This window comes from Aspergillus udagawae, assembly GCF_001078395.1.
Source record: "Aspergillus udagawae IFM 46973 DNA, scaffold_2, whole genome shotgun sequence".
Taxonomy (NCBI): Eukaryota; Fungi; Ascomycota; class Eurotiomycetes; order Eurotiales; family Aspergillaceae; genus Aspergillus; species Aspergillus udagawae.
In genome coordinates, this window is record NW_025091265.1 from 4341908 (window position 1) to 4362322 (window position 20415).

Genomic DNA, 20415 nt, shown 5'->3' on the forward strand with positions numbered 1-20415 from the left:
ATCGCTTAGTTGTTCAACATGCGGTTTGCAGAGATTTCCATTACTTTATACTGTCCCTACTGTAGTAGCTTATTTGTATTTTTGGCTCTACCCATCCTTCACACATTTATATATTCCTCGCAACAGCATAAGTTGCCAGAGAGGTATGTTAGGAGTATGGAACCATACTAGGTCAAGCAGAAAGGATACCACTACTGTTAATTGGATTGGCCACGTATCCAAGGCTTGCAAAGAACAGGCGAGACATGGATATTATACTAATAAATAATGAATATCATCACTGCTCTTAAGAGATGAGGCCAAGGTGAATAGACTATGATAGAGACTATCCCAAGTGTAGGACTTCCTACACAGTGAATAGCCATTCCTTCCCCTCTGATAAGGAAGCAATACCTCGAATAAACTAACGGGCGAATGAAGGAGCGTACAGCGTATGGCAGAGGTTTGAGGTGGCAGAATCGTGGGGTGGCTCCCAATCCACTGGCACACCATTGTCAAAGTACTGGAAAAAATCACAGTAAGAACGCGGCACCAGCTAATTTGTACTCCATAACAAGATGAGAGAATCCATCAATCCGTTTTGGCCACAGCAGGGCGCCGGGATGATGACCCCTTGCTTTGCCCTCGCAGGAAATCAACGTAGCGGGTCTCGATCCGCGACAAACATAAATCAGACTCAAACCAATCCACATTCTGTATCGTTGATGCCGACTTTGACGCCCTCATTATAGCGGCATACAGATCACAGGAAGAATCTCCCACATATGATAGTGCTCAAAGATATCGTGAAGCATGGGTAGAGATTGACGCCCAACTGCCTCGGTACTGGCTTCGATTATCTGAGTCATATTTGGAAAAAGACTGGTCAGGCGCGTCTCCTCCAGCAGCAATTTTCCTAAAAACTGTTTCTTAGTCCCCCTGTAGATAAGCCTTTGCCGTGGATCCGAACAAACACCATTAATTCACTACGTATGCATTTAGTCTGCGCTAGTAAATTGACCATCGTCATGCGTTTGGGCTTGGAAATTGGTGATCTTTGCTTTTCCTGTCAGCCTCAAAGGTCTCAACACTCGCATCATCATCTGTGTGGCCGCTGTGGCCGCGTTGTATGTCAAAGGTTCCCGTCACAGGGATCATAACAGGTTGACAATCGTCGCTCATGTGGGCGGTGATTAGAACAATTGCCATGGCCTATACCCATCTTATACAGTTACGCGGACTATGTTCAATTTCAAGAACGAATCCATTCATTCAAAAGAGGTAGGAAACACTCTGTTAAGGACAAAACCCCCTACATGCTCCCCTATTAACCACTCGTTCTCATAACTATGGCCATGATCGACGAACGCCAAGGTAACCTTATTCTCAGCCGCAACTGGGTCCCGTGACTAGTTTCGGCGCCTTACCTAATATTCTGAAACCGCGATACCCGAGCCCTACTGAGATTCTCTACTTGCCAATCACATGTACCCCTGAGCAATAAAATCCGAGGCTAATGGAAAGAGGGATTTTCAGTACTGTCGACATTTAAAAACACCTAATTCCATTGAAATAGCGACATCTCAACATTTACACCAGTTCCTGATGGTACAGTCATGTGTTCTGTCTTTAAAGTTCTCTTTTGAGGCCATTTTGTTTGCATCACCGACTGACGAGATTGGTATACTTTCGGCTATAGTCTAGCTCATCGAAAAGGCGCCTTCCTTGGTATCTCTCAAAGAAGCTTCGACAAAGATGTCACGAGATGGTTTTCCTTCAATCATATTTTTCGATGTCTTGGGGACAATTGTGGAATGGAGACGTTGCATCGCGGACGAACTGAATGACACAGCACAAAGGGCTCTGCGAGATCTAGGCCGATCTCTGAGTGGCGATGTGCGAGCACGTGTCTCTGATATGTCCACTTCGAGCTGGCAGGAGATCGCTGAGGAGTGGCATCGCTCATATATGACCTTCGGAGACACTTACGATTCATCTAAGCCCTTTGTCTCAGTAGATGAGTACAACCGCATTTCTTTGGAAAATATTCTTAGCAAATGGCATCTCCGGGGTCTGTTTAACGAGGACGATCTCAAAAATTTGACATTTGCTTGGCATCGACTTAATGCATACTCTGACAGTGTGCCAGGCCTTTCATTGCTCGGCAGTAAATTTTTGACGTCTACATTATCCAATGGTAATGTAGAACTCCTCGAAGACCTACAAAAACACAATTCTTTGCCTTTCAAGCACATCACCAGTGCAGAGCATTTCAGTGCCTACAAGCCGTCGCCAGAAGTCTATCATGGTGCTGCTCGCAGATTCGGTTTCAGGAATTCGCAATGTTGTCTCGTCGCAGCCCATCTTGAGGACTTGCATGCTGCCAAAAAGTGTGGATTTCAGACAATCTATCTCGAGAGACACTTGGAAGAAGCTTGGGATAGTGGAGCTATTGCACGAGCCAGAGAAGAGGGGTTTGTCGATCTTTGGGTCGGAGTTGGAGGCTCAGGTCTGATTGAAGTTGCTCGATATTTTGGAATAGAAAGTGGATTTTAAATGAGAGCACCCAGTCGGACCCTGAATCAATAGAGCCAAACACTTCACCTGCTCTTGTGCGGATGGAAGCTCATTTTGTCACGCAACAATAGTGTCTCTATCCCACATGGAGCGGCGACTGTAATTGACACTGAATTAGCATTTAGCCTAGCAGCATAGCAGCAGTCAGATCAGGGGCGATTCTATTAATGGTGTCCGGCACAGAGTGCTTGGTTCCTATATAGGTTAGTGGCAACTATATGGTCTCCTATGTATAGAGTCTATATCCTCTTCTATCTACTATCTAGAAGTCTATGTCTTAATAAGCTATTTATTTATCACCTACCTTCCTACAGTCTATATTAAATAGTTACTAAATTGAATTTAAAATAATCTTGTATTTCGTTTTCTTTCCCTGCTAACAAACTATTACTATCTACATAGTAAGATTTTATTTTTTTTATAGAGGATTAATTATTACCGGTAAAAATTAAACATCCTAAGGAGGAGTTAGGCTTCCTCAAGATAGTAAGTACTTTCGGGTCTCTCTACTCGATTATATGGTTCATGACTCGTGTACTCATTTCTTACCCGAAAGCGGGTTGCAAAGCCTCCACCGGAGCTCATCATCAAGGCTTGGTATGGCGAAGCAGCCTTATCATGGCCAGAATTCTCATGCAGGACGCGTTTTTCCATCAATAAGAGGGTAGTAAATTCAGAAAGCAATTGCTTGATTAGGTGGGTTTTATGATAACAAAGCAACCCGGTGATGCCATCTGCACTTGCATGACAACATCATCTGCTATTCCAGGTTCCCTTCAACCTTGCCCATTGCGTTAATTCTGTAGCCGTCACCATTATTGCGCAGAGCACGCAGCGCATGCAATAGGCTCACATAGATATAAGAGGGGAAGGCTCGAATGTAAATGCTGGATCAAAGCAAAAATGGCTGGCCCAATATCAGATAGTGATAAGCAAATCACCAAGGATGGCATCACGATCAATGTTGCTGATCCACAAGAGCAGTCACACGCCAAGCCATTCTTGTCCATCTTTACAAGGAGGAAGCAAGCCGACCTGGATGCTACAGCAACCGCAAAGAGCGTCTTCGACGACCCTGTGCTGGCCAAATACTACCTCCCACATCCGCAATATGAGAATCTGCACCGATTCGATCCCGACTTCCGGTGGACCCATCGTGAGGAGGTCGCCGTGAGACGCAAGACGGACGTCAAGATCTTCCTCTGGATTCTGGTCATGTTCTTCGGCCTCAACCTTGACCGGGGTAATCTAGGCAATGCGTCTGCCGACAACCTTCTGCCAGACCTGCGCATCAACACCAACGACTACAATAACGCGCAGAATATGTACCGCGTCGGATTTCTCATTGCGGAGATTCCCTCTCAGATGATCGGCAAACGACTTGGCCCTGATCGTTGGATCCCCGTGCAGATCATCCTGTGGAGTCTGGCCTCGGGGGGACAGTTCTTCATCCACGACCGGGCTGGATTTTTTGCATGTCGATTCTTCCTCGGGTTCTTTATGGGCGGCTTCATTCCCGACGCGATTCTGTACCTATCCTACTTTTATAAGAAGACTGAAATGCCGCTTCGCCTCGCTTTCTTCTGGTTTGTCGATTCCATCTCGGGTGTGATCGCCTCCTTCATCGCGTATGGGGTGCTGCACATGCGCGGCGTGGCGGGACGAGCCGGCTGGCGATGGCTCTTCCTCATTGAGGCGCTGATCAGTCTGGTCATCGGTATTCTCAGCTTTCTGTTCCTTGTCCCTGGCCCGACCCAGACAGCCACCCGGTGGAATCCCAAAGGGTATTTCACCGAGCACGAGGAGAAGATCATCGTCAACAGGGTCCTGCGCGACGACCCCTCCAAAGGCGACATGCATAACCGACAGGCGCTGAGCATAGGGATGCTTTGGCGTAGTCTCAAAGACTATGATCTCTGGCCTATCTACATCATCGGCATCCTGTTCGAGATTCCCACTTCCCCGTCAAAATCCTACCTGAGTCTCTCGCTCCGGGCCATTGGCTTCTCGACTTTCCAGACCACCCTGCTGAGTATCCCTGTCACCGTCTTCGCATCGCTCAACCTACTTCTGGTCACTGAGCTCACCGAGCGCTTCCACCAGATTGCAGCCATCGGCATCCTCACGCAACTCTGGTCGCTTCCGCTTCTGATCATCCTGTACACTTCTGCCAGTACCCTGTCCCACTGGGGCCTCTACGCCGTCACCTTCGTGCTCCTGGGATGGCCATCACCGCATGCAGCACATGTGGGCTGGTGCTCGCGGCTGAGCAATGCCGTCCGTACGCGTACGGTCAGCGCAGCGCTGTACAACATCACCATCCAGCTGTCTGGGATCGCCTCATCGAATATCTACCGCGAGGACGATAAGCCGTACTACCGGCGGGGTAACTCCCAGCTGATTGCGATCAATGTTGCGACGATTGTAGCGTATGTGTTGGCCAAGGCGTACTATGTTGCGAGGAATCAGTGGAAGAGGCAACGCTGGGAGGCGATGAGTGAGAGTCAGAAAGCGGAGTATCTGGAGACTACGACGGATGAGGGGAATAAGAGGTTGGATTTTTTGTTCGATAGTTAGCTGGAGATTGTCTTTGCATATTGATTGTGACTGTATCAAGAGCAGTCTGGGATATCGTCAAATTGGCTTGGATGACGCGAGCAGATTCCATTCACAGGTAGCATCCCACCGGAGTTACCTGGTAAGCTATAAAGCTAGATGAACCCTTTCTTAGCATGTCTGTACAACATTATCAGCCAAAATGACTGCAAACGACGTGCAACTCCCCGCCAAACCCGCCAACCTCCCCCACCCAGACTATCACACCCCCCGTGGCGTGTCCCCCCTAGAGACCGTCCGCGCAGCAGGCCTAGAATACCCCAACTACACCCCTTTCAAGCTCCCCAATCTTACCCCACACCCCTTCACCGACCGCGGACAACATGCCGATCCATCCAAATCTCGCCTCCTCTCCGTCGCAACGGAGGTCATCCACCTTACCCCAGACATCGGCACCGAGATCGCTGGCCTCCAGCTCTCGGCTCTCACTCCAGCGCAGAAAGATGATCTAGCGCTGCTAGTCGCAGAGCGGGGCGTCGTCTTCTTCCGCGACCAGGAGATGGACGTGCACGAGCAGATCGCCTTCGCGGCGTATTTCGGCGAGCTGCACATCCATCAGATGGCGGGCATCATCCCGGATTTGCCCTGGGTGCATCCCATCTACAAGGACCATACGGCGGTGAATGGCCGCTCGCATCAGATCTGGCATTCGGATGTGAGCTATGAGCTGCAGCCGCCTGGTCTGACGATGCTACGCATGGATACCCTGCCTGCTGCGGGGCCAGGGGGGAGTGTAGCCGGGGGTGATACGATCTGGGCAAGTGGGTATGCTTTGTACGAGTGTATGTTCTTCGCAAAGATTTTTGGATGGGAAGATGCTGACCGTGTTAGCGCTGTCACCGAAGTTGAGGGCGTTTCTGGAGACGCTCGAGGCGAAGCATAGCGGGCTGGAGCAGGCGGAGAAGGCATTGAAGACGAATGGCTGTCTTCGGCGGGATCCGATCGAGACCATTGTGAGTACCCTTATGTGTGGATAGGTTACGGAATTAACGTGACGGAGCATCCCGTTGTCCGGACGCACCCAGTCACGAAATGGAAAACGCTGTACGTCAATGAGAACTTTACCAAAGAAATTGTCGGCATCGAGAGGAGGGTCGGAGATGCACTGCTGGATACGCTCTACCGGACCATCGCTGAGGCCTATGAGTATCAGGTCCGGTGGAAGTGGACGCCGAACGCCGTGGCAATCTGGGATAATCGGGTGACATTCCACACGGGGATCTTCGATTACTGTATGTCTACCTAATTTGTTTCTGGGCCATGCTGACAATGCAGTTCCTCATCTGCGGCACGGATTGCGTGTTGCGCCACAGGCTGAGAAGCCATATTTGGACGTGGAGTCTAAGACACGGAAGGAGGACATGGAGAGTAGGAACGCGTTTACGACTGAGAGTAGAGTGTAGAGATAGATAAGTCTAGTGGAGTTGATGGCGCCATGCATACTAAAATGGCACCGATACTATATACATGGGCAGAGCAGTGGACGGAAAATTACCATGGTCTGATCCTCATTGCACCATTTGATTTCTGTATATAAATGCCTGAACAGATTTCTCGATCCAGATACATAGCATTCATCCCACAGAACATCATGCTTTTCCTTGCTCTACTTTTCGTCCCTCTCAATCTGGCAGCAGCCCAGCTCATTGGCCCCGTAGGCCCGGCCACTCCTCTCTCCAAGAAGATAATTGAATGTAACATCCTCAGCTATGGCGCTGTCGCCGACAACACCACGGACATCTCGACCTCCCTCGAAACAGCGTTTAATGACTGTGTCCGACGCAACCCCGGCAGCAGACTCATTGTCCCTGAGGGTCAATACCTGATCTCCCGCGGCGTCGTGCTCAGCAACGCAACCAACTGGGCGTTTCAGCTGGATGGTCTCGTCACGGCAGCATATGGGGGGAACTGGACCATTGATCGTGCGTTGATCCTTGAGGGTTTTGCTGGTGCAGACGTTTTGAATGCTACCATTAATGGGGAGGGTGACCAGAAGTTTTTGTTAGATGTCTTGGTCATTGTCAATGGTGAGATTTAGCCATTTGTAGCAGAATATAGACTGACAATGCAGCGGTCGACTTCGAGTTCTACTCATCCAACGGTCTCGGTGCCTTCCAAGGACAAGGATATCTCTACCGGAATCTAAACAAGTACGTTATCCATCATGGTGTTGGATGATACTGACCAGACAGCACCGATCGTCCCCGTCTCGTCCGCTTGATCTCGCCAACGAATGCCTCCGTCCATGACCTGATCCTGGTCGATAGCCCAAAGTTCCACATCGTGCTCGACTTTGCCGTCAACGTGGAAGCGTACCATCTTACCATCCGGGGTGCTAATCTCGGCAGTTACGATGGTATTGATGCAATTGGCACAAACTATCATATCCATGATAACGAGGTATGCCTTGTCCTTGATTCGATGGCCTCGCTGACTGTCAGGTCACCAACCGCGACGAATGCGTCTCCATCAAGAGCCCCTCTCACCACGCCTTGATCGAGAACTTGGTCTGTAATCAGGCCGGCTCGGGCGTCTCCATCGGTAGTCTCAACGTCTCTGCCGAAATATCAAACATAGTAAGGTGGCCCTCGCCATCAAGACCGCCCTGCTAATCGACAGGTCGCACAAAATATCAGCATCATCCAGGGGAACAACATCGCCTTCATCAAGACCTATCCCGGTGGCTCCGGCTACGTGACCAACGTCACATTCGCCAACTTCCGCTCCAAAGCAAGTCTGTACGGGCTCAACATCAACCAGTACTGGCAGAACACGTTCGAGCCAGACACTGGCTCGGTCACGTTGAGCAATCTTGTCTTTAGGAACTTTTCAGGTAAGACCCTCGCCTTCATTCGAGCTTCGTGGTTTGTTAAATGTCATCCAGGTTCCGTGGCAAATGGCGTCCAACGCCCACCGCTGTACCTCATCGCTAACGACCTCACCTACGCCAGTAACGTTACTGTTGAAGACTTCACCGTCTGGACAGAGTTCGGCAGCAGCGTCGTCAATAAGGTCAACAATGTTTTTGGCCGCGGTGATGATTCCTATGGTCCGAGCAATGGACTCGTCTCTCTCGCTGCTGGAGAACAACCGCATACGTACACGAGCACGTACACCATTACCGCCTCGCCGACGGGATGGGTCGCGCCGGATTTGCCGACCTGGGCGGTGCCGAGTACGGGATATGGAAGTACGTGGTTTTTGGATCGTTGGACTGCTGATGCTAATGGTGTTTGCAGCTGCGTCGCCGATTCCGGTTTACACTCCTAGGCCGCTGTGGAGGCCTGGCGGGGTGGACTATGATTTGCATTACTGGGGGACTTTTTAGTGCCCATCTCAGGGCAGTGGACGAGGTGATGTCGAAAATTTTCGGGAGCACCTCCTTAAAAGGCAGACCAAAGCCCCACTCAAAGAGATCCTAGCTAGATATAACAACTAGGAATGATTACCCATTCCAGTTTTACCTAACTTTATAAGCCTAATGTACAATTGCCCCTGTCCAGAATGCCCAAGTTTCAAACGCCCATTTCATAGTAGCAATCACGAAATTTAAGCCAGCTAACCGCCGAAACGCCGCATTCTCAAGTATTGGCATCTCCCCTACCATTAGGGTTGCATTCAGTCCGAGTTCGGGCGAGTTTAGGGCCAGTTGGAACCGAACCGCTGCGATTTCGAGTTCAAATTTTAGAAATCAGAACCAACCCTGACCTGTTCCGATTTAGTGCGAGTTTCACCTGCACAACTCAAACTCGAAGCTTGGCATAGCTAAACCATTTATAAGAGGGGCTAACCCACTACGGTTAGATTCGGTTCAATTTGGTTCAATTTGGTTCAATTTGGTTTGGTTTCGAGTTGGATTTTTAATGGTTTTTGAATTTCAAAATAATTAATTCCCTTATTCAATGCCATACTATCTTCCATCCCTATAAGTAGAAAATTAATATTTTATATTATTATATGGTAATCATTATAATACTCGTCCATATCTAAAATACTAATTCAATTTCTATAGGGTTGAATGGGTGGTGGTTAAAAATTATTCTTAAACCATTGTGATTGGCGAAGGTTTGATGTATATATATATAAACCACCGCTACTTTCATACCAACCCATGACAGAAATGATTATTCCCTTATATTTCACCAACCACCAGATATTTTGAATTGATATTTTATATTTAGATAGACTAGATACTAGGCCATCTAGTGATATCAATATTTTTAGAGAAATCTTTGAAATTAGTGATTACGAAGTAAACTGGTGTGGGTTGGTTAAACTATAATAAAACCATAAAAACCATAATTGCTGGTTTTAACCACAATCACATTTCCTTCCAGCTGACTTTTAAATGACAATAATCAATCCACACTTCTTCAGTATATAACTCCACTGCCTCCTCATGTCATACCCAGCTCGTGCTCTGCATTAATTACAGAATATGTATTCTGCAACTCCCGTGCCGTAAGTCACACAACCCCAGGTGTAACCCCAACTATCTGTTATAATTCCCGCTCCAATATGTTCTTTGCATTGTTTACCCGTACTTGAAGTAATACAGGCTTGTATATCCGTCGCTATTTCAATTTTTCCGAATTTTTTTGGTGACACTTTGCAGAATATCTTATCATCAACAGGCACGTGTAGCACCTCGGTCAGTTTTTCGTATTTAGAGCGGTCCTGGCATGTCAGAATGGAGCGGAGATCACCGCTAACGCTACCAGTGACAACGCTGCAGACATGGATGTGGATCTGCTCCTGGCTCCTTGACCCAAGTGAGTTCATAGCCAGTGCCTGTGAAGAGTTCTTATTTTCCTGACCCAATGTCCAGCCGCCATCTGGATCGAAAGAATTCTGTAATTCCAGGATACCTTGCAAGGGTTCCGTTGTTGTGATTAGATCTTGCCTTTCAAGCAGCATCCAAACCTTGGGATTTGGACAAGTTTTGGATGCTGTGAGACAACCTCTGTACTTGCACTTGGTGCTTGCCGGTTTGTGTAGCAGCATCTGTATGCACGAACAGAGACTGTGAAACCAGATACTACAGACGTTATATCCAATATTTTGGTCGTCGGAGCAGGTGTCTTTGCCATTTAAAGAGAACTTTGCCCTCATTGGGGTACCACTAGGGGCAGGGGGGCATGTATAGGTGACAGCTTTAGAACCAGTTGCTGAACCGGGAAAGCAACTGCAAGTGTCCTGCGGTGGGACGTTAATATTTTGAATCTGAATAGCGGTGCACGGGGCGCTGATGGTCGGGGTGGCTTCTTTGGCTTCTGTAATTTCAAAGACAGCTTGGTTGCTCTGCTGTGCATGCCCTGGCAGGACAGAGATAAGAAGCATAGCTAATACTGTGAACAGAAACATCATCTACCTATAATCTCCAGCCGAAAATAGGGACAAGGAAGTATATTAGAAATGGAAAATCAAAACATGCTATAACTTTGCCAGGAAGTAAAGGAAGTAAGTTGATATACTCAATAATTGTCACATGAGTGGCGGTCCAGGCTACGTCAACATGATACATCCACCTAAATTATCTGACTTCACATGCCTCTGTATCAGACAGTTGTGACCCAGTGGATGATTTGAGCAGAGGTCACACCTGAAAACGGAGGGGAAACTGTGGTCATATCTGTGTAGGTGGACCACGAGTGAGTCTAGGCCAGCTTGACAAAGTCGAGTCCCTGTGTTTAACAGCAATCATACTTTTATGATGACAAGAGCAAAGTCTAGACTGTTCCAAGTTCATGCTCGGATCTATCTTATGATGAAAGCAGCGCGGAGCTATATTAATAAACAAAAGTCGACCTGAAAGCCAAAGCTCCATGAAGTTTAATCCAAGGAAAAAGCTACTAACCTAGAAGCTCCAGCGACCCCAGCCTCAAGAGTTCTGCTAATGATAGGAGAAGGGTATGAGCCAGGCTCTACTATTACGACGGAGGGCAGCCAAACATGGGGCCAAGCTGCATCGGTCAGACTCAAAGTGGGTGAGTGATCTTGGCTGTTAGAAAAAGAAAGTAGTTGATTTGGAGAAATCATTTTCCTAAGTGCCAACCTTTTCAAACTTTCATTCAGGCAAGTCATGTTGTTCGCTTTCAAGCAGACTGCAACCGGCCAAGTTAATTAGGTCCATGGTTATCATAGGAGTACTTTATTCTGTCCCGTTTAAGCATTTGAAAAATATATTTCACACCTGTTTTATACTCTGGGAAGACTAGGATGGCTTATGGTTCCCTAAGGTGCAGTCAGTAGTTAGATTTGCATCCACCCTACTCTGTAATGACTTTTGAATTAATGTAAGGACCTAATCTGGCTCAACTGTTGGGACAACGTATCGCAAAATGAATTCTTTATTCAAGAGATAGTTATAATTAAGCATGTACTTCCCACAAATAGAGTTGTAACGGAGCGGAGGTGGACTGGGTTACATCATTACCTTGCCTTACTCTAATATATGATATCACCCTTATGATATCCTCGCCGTAGCTGTAGCCTTATCGCAAGGTCTACGAGGGTATATCAGGGCGTGTTCTCCTTGTCTAAGTTGAACACAAGGATTAGTCTCGTTACATGGTGATCTGCTGTATCGCTTATTGTCCCACGAATCATTATCAATTCTTACCTAGTCAAAAGGCTTATCTACCCCGCCGAGTAACGTAATTCCCAACCGAGCCGCCCACCCCCACCCGATTTCAACGCGTTTGAATATTGAGGCTATCCAAACAGCTACTATGCCACCAAGAACGCGTCAAACCTCTGGAAATTTGGTAGAGCAAGAAGGAAGGATCCAACTAGTAATATATGCCTTAAAAAAGGGCAAATTTTAAGTATTTGTCGCGCTGCAAAGACGTTTGATGTGCCTAAATCTACCCTCCATGGCTGATTTAATGGATGCTAATATCGAATTGAAAATGTGCTAATGGCCACCATCTATCTCCTATACAATGTATTAATATAACTAGTTGGGTCACGGGTGCTTCGTTCTTGTATAATCTTCAAGGGGAAGGTTCATATTAAAGGATAGACTAAGATCATTCTCTACCACCTAACTGGAGAATTAAAGTTGGTTGAAATAGATAGATGATAGATGAGATAGGCCTCTAGTGGCTTTAAAAGGTCTTTATCCCTGCGATGATTAGCCACACAGTTGGAGGATATTGTCTACTCATCTTAGATGGCCACGGAAGCCTTCTAACGCGTGGTTTTGATAATGGCTATAGGGATAGTGGTATTATTATCATCTATATGCCTGCTTATTCTTCTTATCTTTTACAATCACTAGATATCGGTTATTTTAGCCCTTTAAAGCATGCTTACAGAGGCCTTATTAAGCAAAAGACGCACTTGGAATATAATTATATAATCGAGGGGACGACAGAATATATTGGCAGTGTTTATTAGCACTCAGCCAACATCACAGTAGGATAGGGCCCAGGGGAAGGGTTCGTGGTTATTAAGGCTAACATATTATTTAATACAGCATTTTGGCAATGTGTTAGTGCATTACATGATGCAGACAGTAAGAGAAACAAGAGGAAGAGAAAGTGCGTCATCATTCAAGGGAGAATTGTCAGGCTTGTATGGATAGAGTAGATGCGTCAAGGCGACAGAAGAGACAGGTAAAAGCAGCCTGCCAGGTAGTCACACTCAAGTAGGCCGCAGAGCAGTGACTCGACGAGGGCTGTTTCTGGCGTCCCCGCTAACTGTCATCGTATACTGAGGGCTTCTAATCTTATTTCTTTAAGGTTCATCGGAATAACTCATAAAAGAGGAGTAGCCATAACTTAGGTCCCAAGAGTCCTCCCCAATAACTATAGGCTACATGCGTCAGGACTACTAATAACTCGAGGCTCGAGGCAACTCCGAGTTTGCTTACTGAGTGACCTGTGCCACCCACGCCAATTAAACCAAATGTACGCATTCATGTTCCCCATATGGAAACCAATGGCTGCGGTCTGAATTCGAGGTCTACTAGAAGGCTTCTTAAGTAGAGATGAGCTCGACATCCTAGACCAAAATTATCGTACCTGCTAACTTTCTCCGTACTACAAGGAAGATACACAATTCAGCATATCGAATTCATCAGACGGACAGGTCTAACCGCCCTCCAATCTAACTGGCGACGCATTCCTTCTCTAAGATAGCACGCTACCTAGTTTACTCCCTTTCCACACGAAACCTCGCTTTGTTGTCTATCGCAATTTTCATCAGCAACTGCATGGTTTCCGAATCAGGGTTATCCAACGTTAGCTTCACGGCTACTCTGTTGGCGGAGCTGCCTGGGCTGGAAGGCACGATCAGATCCTCACAGGACTCCTCAAGCTCGCTGGGGCACTTCCAGGGCATCGAGCAGTCGACTCGCGTGGTAGAAGGATGGGTTAACGTGTCGGAGCAGGTAGATCCGCTTCCAGAGTCTGTGATCATGAGGTCTAGGAACGTCGGATCGTTGTTGTGCGGGAAGCAGTCCGAACTAGTATCCGCTAAGGTGGTCGAGCTCAGCATCTGGGAGGGCTCCCATGCCCAGCGATTCGATGAAGATCCTGTTGTAAAGTCGTACAGGGACGGATGAGACCCTCCAACAATTGGATAGAACGGGCTCCAGGATGAATCTGATAGCACATTCTGCATTTCTGTGGTGGACGGTCCGCTTTCAGACTGGCTCTGGTGCGGGGTCCACGGCGCGGAACCTGACTCGTCCTTGTCGCTGTCTACGTCGTCCTCATCCATATCATCATCATCGTCCGAGTCTTCGTCGTTCCACCCTCCATCTGGAGCCGTGTCTGCGCTCACTTGCGTGCCCTGCGCCTGCCTTCGGAGCCTGCGGGAAACGATCGTATAGCTGGAAATTTTCTTCATATGAGCGTCTGCGGCAAGCCCTGGGGAGGGGAGGCAATTATTGACCAAAACTGACCGGTTTTTAATGGCGGTCTTGGAGCGCTCAGCAAAATATACACCCTGGATCTGCGTCCATTTCCGTCCGAGGGTCTTTACGGCCTCGATTAATGTTCGATCCTGCTTGTCCTCACCATTTTAGGATCGCGAAGTCTGAGTATCGGGAGGGGGCATTTCATTTCTCCACTGACCTCGCTTTCGGTCCACTCACTGCGGTCCAGGTTGGGATTCAGGGAATTTTGCCAACGCTTCGCGCATTCTAGTCCTCGTGATCCATGGTCAGTAAGTGGAACGATCTTTGTGCCGTGGGCACTTACGCTCGGCACTGCGGGTTTTCACACCACTCGCGACTATAGTCCATCTACACTATCAATTAGCCCGACTGCTCTTTCGGCGCCGTCTCTCTTCTATGCTTGTCCCTTGTTCACCTTGTCCCGTGCTTGGCAATGGCCTTCTTCAATTGTTCATCCTCATGCTTGGCCCACAGGCCCTTACGGAACTCCCCTGCCATCGTGTTTTGCCATCGTTTGCGACAGTCTTTGTTCGTTCGTCCGGGAAGCTTCTCGGCGATTTGGCACCAATCTCGCCCTTCTGGGCCAGACGCTAAGTAGATGATGCACCGTGGTTAGGTCGATTATTCTTGGCATGAGCGATCCTGAGGAAGCAGGGTGGAGCAGGAAATTGACGGTCTAGCAGACTCACGTTGTGATTCCACCTCTCGGCGTAACGTGTCATCCTCCTCGGCGGTCCATTTCTTGGGTAGACGTGGCATTGTCTAGGTAATCTCTTATTATTTCTTTGCCTCTTGGCGGTTGCTCTTCTCCTTGGCAGTTGTTCTTGGCTATCTGCCTAGATGCACCCTTGGAGTCATTTGTATCGCTTTCTGCCGGGACGAGAGACTTATAAGAGGAAAAGGAGGATGCGAATCTTTAGGCTTGGGTAATTTGTCTTTTCCTGTTCATCATTTTGCTGATCGCTGATTGCCAGCAAATCTTTGTCTATCCTTAATACGAGGGATCAATTTTTACATCTTCACAGTTTACCCCTCATGCCTGTAATATCGTCCTTTCCTTCTCTGCGATAGCAGCTCGTATTCTTTAATAGTAGTGGGGGGGGTTTATGATGTGCTTCTTTCCCGGCGATACTCTATCGCCCAATGGGTCGACCATCAACAGTGACCATCGTCGGCCGCAATCAAGGCCGACACCGTGGCCTAGACGGAGCGGTGCGACAGAGACGAGAACCCACCCCTGGCAGACAAGGGTCTTGCTGAAGCTGCACCAATCATTCACGAGGCCAGTCTTCCTTCCCCTGTGCCATGTCACAACACTATGGTTGTCAACATTCGCGTAGCTGAGCATGGACCGGAGTACACCCTGGCTCCACGTCACTCCAGGCGCTTCGTGCTCCTTTTCTTGCAATCCTGGAGTATCATATCTGCAGATCCTCAACGGATCGACACCCGGGGAGACTCTTGATTCGGGGGAAGAACACGGCAATTCCGCCAAAACTCTATTAATTTCCCCACCATCGTTCTCTTACTCGATGGCACCGTTGATGGCGAGGTAGGACAATTCGTCATAACGCCACATGCTTGAAATCTTGATAAGAAGCCCTTGCCTTAAAGTCGCTCGTCCGGGCGGGAAGGGTAGATGCAACGTCAAATATGCATGTGCTGACGCCCTCCGCATTTATCCCCAAATAGGGGAAGTGAACGGAGAAAGCCACAGGCGGTACTTTCATCAGGACCCTGCTAGATCGCCTCCACCTCCCCGCCGATACGAGAAGGTGCCACATAGATTAAATTCTGCTGTATCTGCCTAGTGGCGTTGTTTGGAGGAGAAGAGAACCGAAAGAGAGCAAAAGGAACTATTGAGTGACGTACACTACCGAGCGACGCACTTTGTATTTCCATGTGAAAATCACTATTTTCAGCCTGCATATCTTAATCACGCTTAGGACTATTTGCTCGTTATCTTAATGAGCATAACTCCTAGATGACAAACAATGCTTACATATTGATCTTTTGAGGTATCTACTATTTTCTATCTACTCCGGTCCCGAAAGTTTCATTAAAATCCCGGATGGAGAGAGCAGTCGGAAGGTTCAGCGGAGACTGCGGTCCATCATGGAGGAATCTCTTATAAACATCCCATCGCATGTGAGGATATAAGTCTGTGAGTTTGAGAAGAACGTTTGTTGTCGCACGTAAGCAGACCTGGAAACAAAAAGCAAGGGTCAAAAAAGGAAGGCAATCAAACTAGCACACAGACAAGATGTCCGCCCAGCGAACCATTGCGGATGCAGCTAGGCTCCTTGAGCTGTGCGACCTCATCAGTCGCACGGCGAGGGTCATCATCGACCAATGGGCAGCAGAAATCCCCGCGGAAAGCACCAACATCGCTTCGCCAGCTCTCTTCAATGCGCAGAAGACGCTGCTATCTGCTTCCGGTTTGCTGACAGAGCTGGTTTCCGACCCGTCAAGCCGTCTGCTCGAGGTCTCGTCCCAGTACAACGAGGCTCGCGCCTTGCATATTGTTGCTGAGCTTCGTGTTCCCGATGTGATCGCTAGGAAGGAGAGCCAGCAGGCGACCATCGAGGAGCTTAGCGAGGCCACGGGTATCGAGAAGCGGAAGTTGGGTGAGTGACAAATCAGCCCCTGCTGCTCAGATATCTGTCGGCTGACTCGCATCCATGGACTGTAGGCCGATTGATGCGCTGTCTTTGCTCGATCCATATCTTCCAGGAAGTGTCCCCGAACATGTTTGCGAACAATACGATCTCAGCTGCGTTGGTGAATAATGAGCCTCTCCGTGCCTATATCATTATGTTGTAGGTTTTTCATTGTCCGCTCTCGGATTTTTTTGTCATGCCTAATGAATTCATAGCGCATTGGATATATACAGCGCGTCCGACTTCCTCCCCAAGACTCTTCTCGACGCGGAGAAAGGACCATCCTATGACGTGCGCAAGACGGCATTTCAGGATACAATGGGGACGACGCAGACTCGCTGGGAGTGGTTTGAGGAGCAAGTTGCTGCTGGACAGCTAAAAGACTACCCGTCCGGAGGATATCCCGGACCATGGGGTCCAACCTTGAACGACAAGATCAAGGACAAGGCGCCGGACGAATTGGTTACCCGCCCAGAGCATGCCAATTTTTGTCTGGCCATGTTTGCTGGTGGGTTGGTCTTTGGAGGCGCTCATCTTTACGGTAAGGTCTCTTGACAACCTGGTTTCTACGACTGGTGCTGAGGAATCACAGATTACCCCTGGAAATCTCTTGGAAAGGCACAGATTGTGGATGTGGGAGGCGGTGTTGGTAAGCAAGCCCTGTCTTGGTTTATGGAGGTCAACTGTTGAAGCTGACTTTGTTCTACAGGTGGATTCTGTATTCAACTCTCCCGCCTTTACCCTGAGCTGAACTTTGTGGTACAAGACCGTGCCCCAGCCTTGAAGCAGGCGCAGTCCTCGGTTTGGCCCAAGGAGAACCCCCAGGCCCTCGCAGAAGGCCGTGTGTCGTTCATGACGCACGACTTTTTCCACGAGAACCCCGTCAAGGGGGCTGATGTCTACTGGCTCAGGTACATCATGTAAGTTACCCCAAGCGACTCTCACGCCTCGCAATATTCTCTGACAATCAAAATCAACCAGGCACGACTGGTCGGACGACTACTGTGTTCAAATCCTCTCGGCTATCCGTGAAAGCATGGGCCCGCGATCTAGAATCCTGATCTGCGACCAAGTGATGAACACCACCCTAGGCTGCAAGGAGATTGAGTCCGCCCCTAAGCCACTCCCTGCAAACTACGGCTATTTCACCCGTTACAGCCATCAGCGTGATGTGGCCATGATGGCGCTGATTAACGGTATTGAACGTACTCCTGAAGAATTCAAGGACATTGCTGGGCGGGCGGGATTGGTTCTCCGAAAGATCTACGACTGCCGGAGCCAGGTTGGGTTGGTGGAGTGTGTGTTGCCTGGTTCGCCGTTGTTGAATGAGGGGCTATAGAGACAAGTAGTACATGGGTGATTTGATTGATGAGTATAACATGCGCGGGTTGTGTTTGCTTCAATGTAGATTGTAGAACATTGTTCCTTCTGAGACAAATGTGTGAGAGCCCCCAGAATGACAGGTCTGTACTTGCAACTTGGGTGTTGTCCGTTCCAGCTCGGTAAAGATGTCGTTTCGTGCATATAGTCGAGCGTATCTGAGCTAAGGGAGACTCTTGAAGCAGATTATGACTGGCGCCAATTAGAAAGACTTGGTGGACTGTCTACAGGGACATCAATTTCGAAGCTCATATTGCCACATAGATTTAGCCGGTGTCGCAAATGAGCACGTTAGGATAAATATATCTAGTACAAAATAAACCAGAGGCAACTAGCGTAAATTTCGTCCCTATCTCTATCCATGATGTCCCGTGGACTCTCTGTACAATCACTCCACACTTGCATCACTCTCATCGTCGTGGTTCGAACGCTTCACCTTCTCCTTTGACGAGATATGGTCAATAGCCAGATACGCCGATATAATAATTGCCAGACCCGCCCCAACAAAGCATAGAATATACGCCTTACTGATGTTCTGCACAATGATCTCGATAACGCGACGACTCGTCTCAGAGTCCAATGACGCGAGATCGCTTCCCCCCAGACCCGAAATGACACGCTGAATATCGCTCCTCGACCAGGAAGGTAACACATGTGAGATCTGAGTGGTGGACTGGTTGATAAACACCGCGTTGGCGATGGCCATGCTCACCGAGGGCGCCGAGAGCTGCGCAAATGCCATAAAACCGACTGCTGCGGTAATGTATTTGGGTTCAACGATCATCTGGGCCACGGCGAAGGGTAACTGGAGGTAGGAGCCCGCGCCGAAGCCGATCATGATACTGTATCCATAGACCTTTGCGGTGGAGGTTCCCTCGTTGACGGTGTAGAGGGCGACACTTCCGGCGAGGACGAAGGCGCCGCCGCCGAGGAACCAAGGAAGCCATTGGCCATTTTTGCTGACGGCATGGCCGCTGAGGATACACGACAAGACGCAGAAGACAACGTAGGGAAGGATACGGACACCCGTGTCGAGGGCCGAGTCGCCGTGCACGAACTGGAAGAAGAGAGGGAGAAAATAAATGGGAATGAAGGTGGCTGTGATTGCGGAGGCTTCTACTAGGGCGACAAGGAGGAGCCTGTGCTCTTTCAGGAAGGTCAGGGGGAAGGAGACGTGCTCTCGCTTGACACCGATGGCGAGGAACTGCTGCACCCAGAAGAGGATCGTCACGACGCCGGCTACGACGAACAATGCAATAATCTGCGGGCTGTTCCAGGGGTATTCGGTACCTCCGAAAGAGATCGCCATGAGTCCGGCCGTGAAAGTGCCCGTCATCAGGATGAATCCTAGCAGGTCTATCCCTCCGACGCGACGCCAGAAAGAGAGACCGGGGTTCGCATCTTTACTGGGAACCAGGAAGATATACACTGGGACACAGAGGGCGCCTATGCACAGATTAATATAGAACGCCCAGCGCCAGCCTGCGCTGCTGTCGGTGAAGGCACCTCCCAGTACGGGTCCCAGAATAGTCCCAGCCCCCCAGGTGAGGCCCGGAAGACCCAGGTAGAACGGCCGCTCCGTTTCCGTTGTAGTGAGGGAGAGCAAGGCCATGGATCCAGTGTACATTCCGGCGCCTCCAAAGCCGCAGATGGCACGCCCAACGATGAGAGCTGCCATCGACTGTGCAGCACCGCACACCGTGGATCCCAACTCGAAAAGGCCTACACAGGCAAAATATAGCCATTTCACATTGAAGCGACCGTACATCTGACCCCTATTGCCCGTTAGAGAGCTACATCGTATATCCTCGATCATCAATGAACCCACCAGAAGAGGTTGCTGCTGGCAGCCCCCAGCAAAAAAGCGACTGAGATCCATGACAGCTGGCCCAGCGAATCAAAACGGTCCACAATAGCAGGCTGGATATTGGCCACAATCGTCTGATCCAAGCCATAAAGGAACGTTGCCGAGAGAATGGATCCTACCACCATGATCCAGGCGAGGCCACGCACCTCCCTCATCTCGGACGTCGCAGGGAGCTCAGCGCTGGCTGGAGGGCCGATATCGCGTTGTTTCTCAATGTCGGCCATGATTGTTATAGGCTCAGCGCTTTAATGGGCCTGTATAATGCGTGGGATCTCTTCAATCTGTTGATATTTCTTGTAGGAACAAAGGTTTTTATGGGACCAGCTTTGTGTGGGAATTAGCGGACCGGAGTACAACGATCGACCTCACGTTGACGGCGCTAGGCAGGGATCAGAGCAAGGGCCAAGGACAAATTGGGAAAGGAGGATCTG

At 49.0% G+C, this 20415-nt stretch overlaps 6 protein-coding genes across 6 annotated transcripts; 4 read left to right on the forward strand and 2 right to left on the reverse strand.

Moving 5' to 3' along the window:
* Nucleotides 1-1734: 1734 nt before the first annotated feature.
* Aud_003839 (uncharacterized protein) lies at nucleotides 1735-2535 on the forward strand (the record flags this gene model as incomplete). The annotated part of the gene is made up of 1 exon (XM_043288786.1): nucleotides 1735-2535. One exon carries the CDS (start codon nucleotides 1735-1737, stop codon nucleotides 2533-2535), a length of 801 nt encoding a protein of 266 aa, XP_043144721.1.
* A 924-nt stretch (nucleotides 2536-3459) lies between these two features.
* Nucleotides 3460-5133, forward strand: Aud_003840 (putative MFS transporter; the record flags this gene model as incomplete). The annotated part of the gene is made up of 1 exon (XM_043288787.1): nucleotides 3460-5133. One exon carries the CDS (start codon nucleotides 3460-3462, stop codon nucleotides 5131-5133), a length of 1674 nt encoding a protein of 557 aa, XP_043144722.1.
* A 181-nt stretch (nucleotides 5134-5314) lies between these two features.
* On the forward strand, nucleotides 5315-8500 carry Aud_003841 (uncharacterized protein; the record flags this gene model as incomplete). Its single annotated transcript, XM_043288788.1, has 11 exons — nucleotides 5315-5954; nucleotides 6004-6125; nucleotides 6173-6404; nucleotides 6448-6540; nucleotides 6744-7199; nucleotides 7244-7322; nucleotides 7365-7572; nucleotides 7614-7748; nucleotides 7792-8005; nucleotides 8057-8362; nucleotides 8412-8500. The coding sequence occupies 11 exons, from the start codon at nucleotides 5315-5317 to the stop codon at nucleotides 8498-8500; spliced, it is 2574 nt and encodes an 857-aa protein (XP_043144723.1).
* A 4829-nt stretch (nucleotides 8501-13329) lies between these two features.
* Aud_003842 (uncharacterized protein) lies at nucleotides 13330-14836 on the reverse strand (the record flags this gene model as incomplete). Its single annotated transcript, XM_043288789.1, is given in 5 exon segments — nucleotides 13330-14184; nucleotides 14199-14323; nucleotides 14382-14425; nucleotides 14493-14667; nucleotides 14767-14836. 5 exon segments carry the CDS (start codon nucleotides 14834-14836, stop codon nucleotides 13330-13332), a joined length of 1269 nt encoding a protein of 422 aa, XP_043144724.1.
* Nucleotides 14837-16340: 1504 nt separating this feature from the next.
* Nucleotides 16341-18076, forward strand: Aud_003843 (uncharacterized protein; the record flags this gene model as incomplete). The annotated part of the gene is made up of 6 exons (XM_043288790.1): nucleotides 16341-16704; nucleotides 16770-16896; nucleotides 16953-17278; nucleotides 17330-17386; nucleotides 17447-17657; nucleotides 17719-18076. The coding sequence occupies 6 exons, from the start codon at nucleotides 16341-16343 to the stop codon at nucleotides 18074-18076; spliced, it is 1443 nt and encodes a 480-aa protein (XP_043144725.1).
* Nucleotides 18077-18505: 429 nt separating this feature from the next.
* On the reverse strand, nucleotides 18506-20208 carry Aud_003844 (uncharacterized protein; the record flags this gene model as incomplete). The annotated part of the gene is made up of 2 exons (XM_043288791.1): nucleotides 18506-19892; nucleotides 19946-20208. The coding sequence occupies 2 exons, from the start codon at nucleotides 20206-20208 to the stop codon at nucleotides 18506-18508; spliced, it is 1650 nt and encodes a 549-aa protein (XP_043144726.1).
* Nucleotides 20209-20415: the final 207 nt, after the last annotated feature.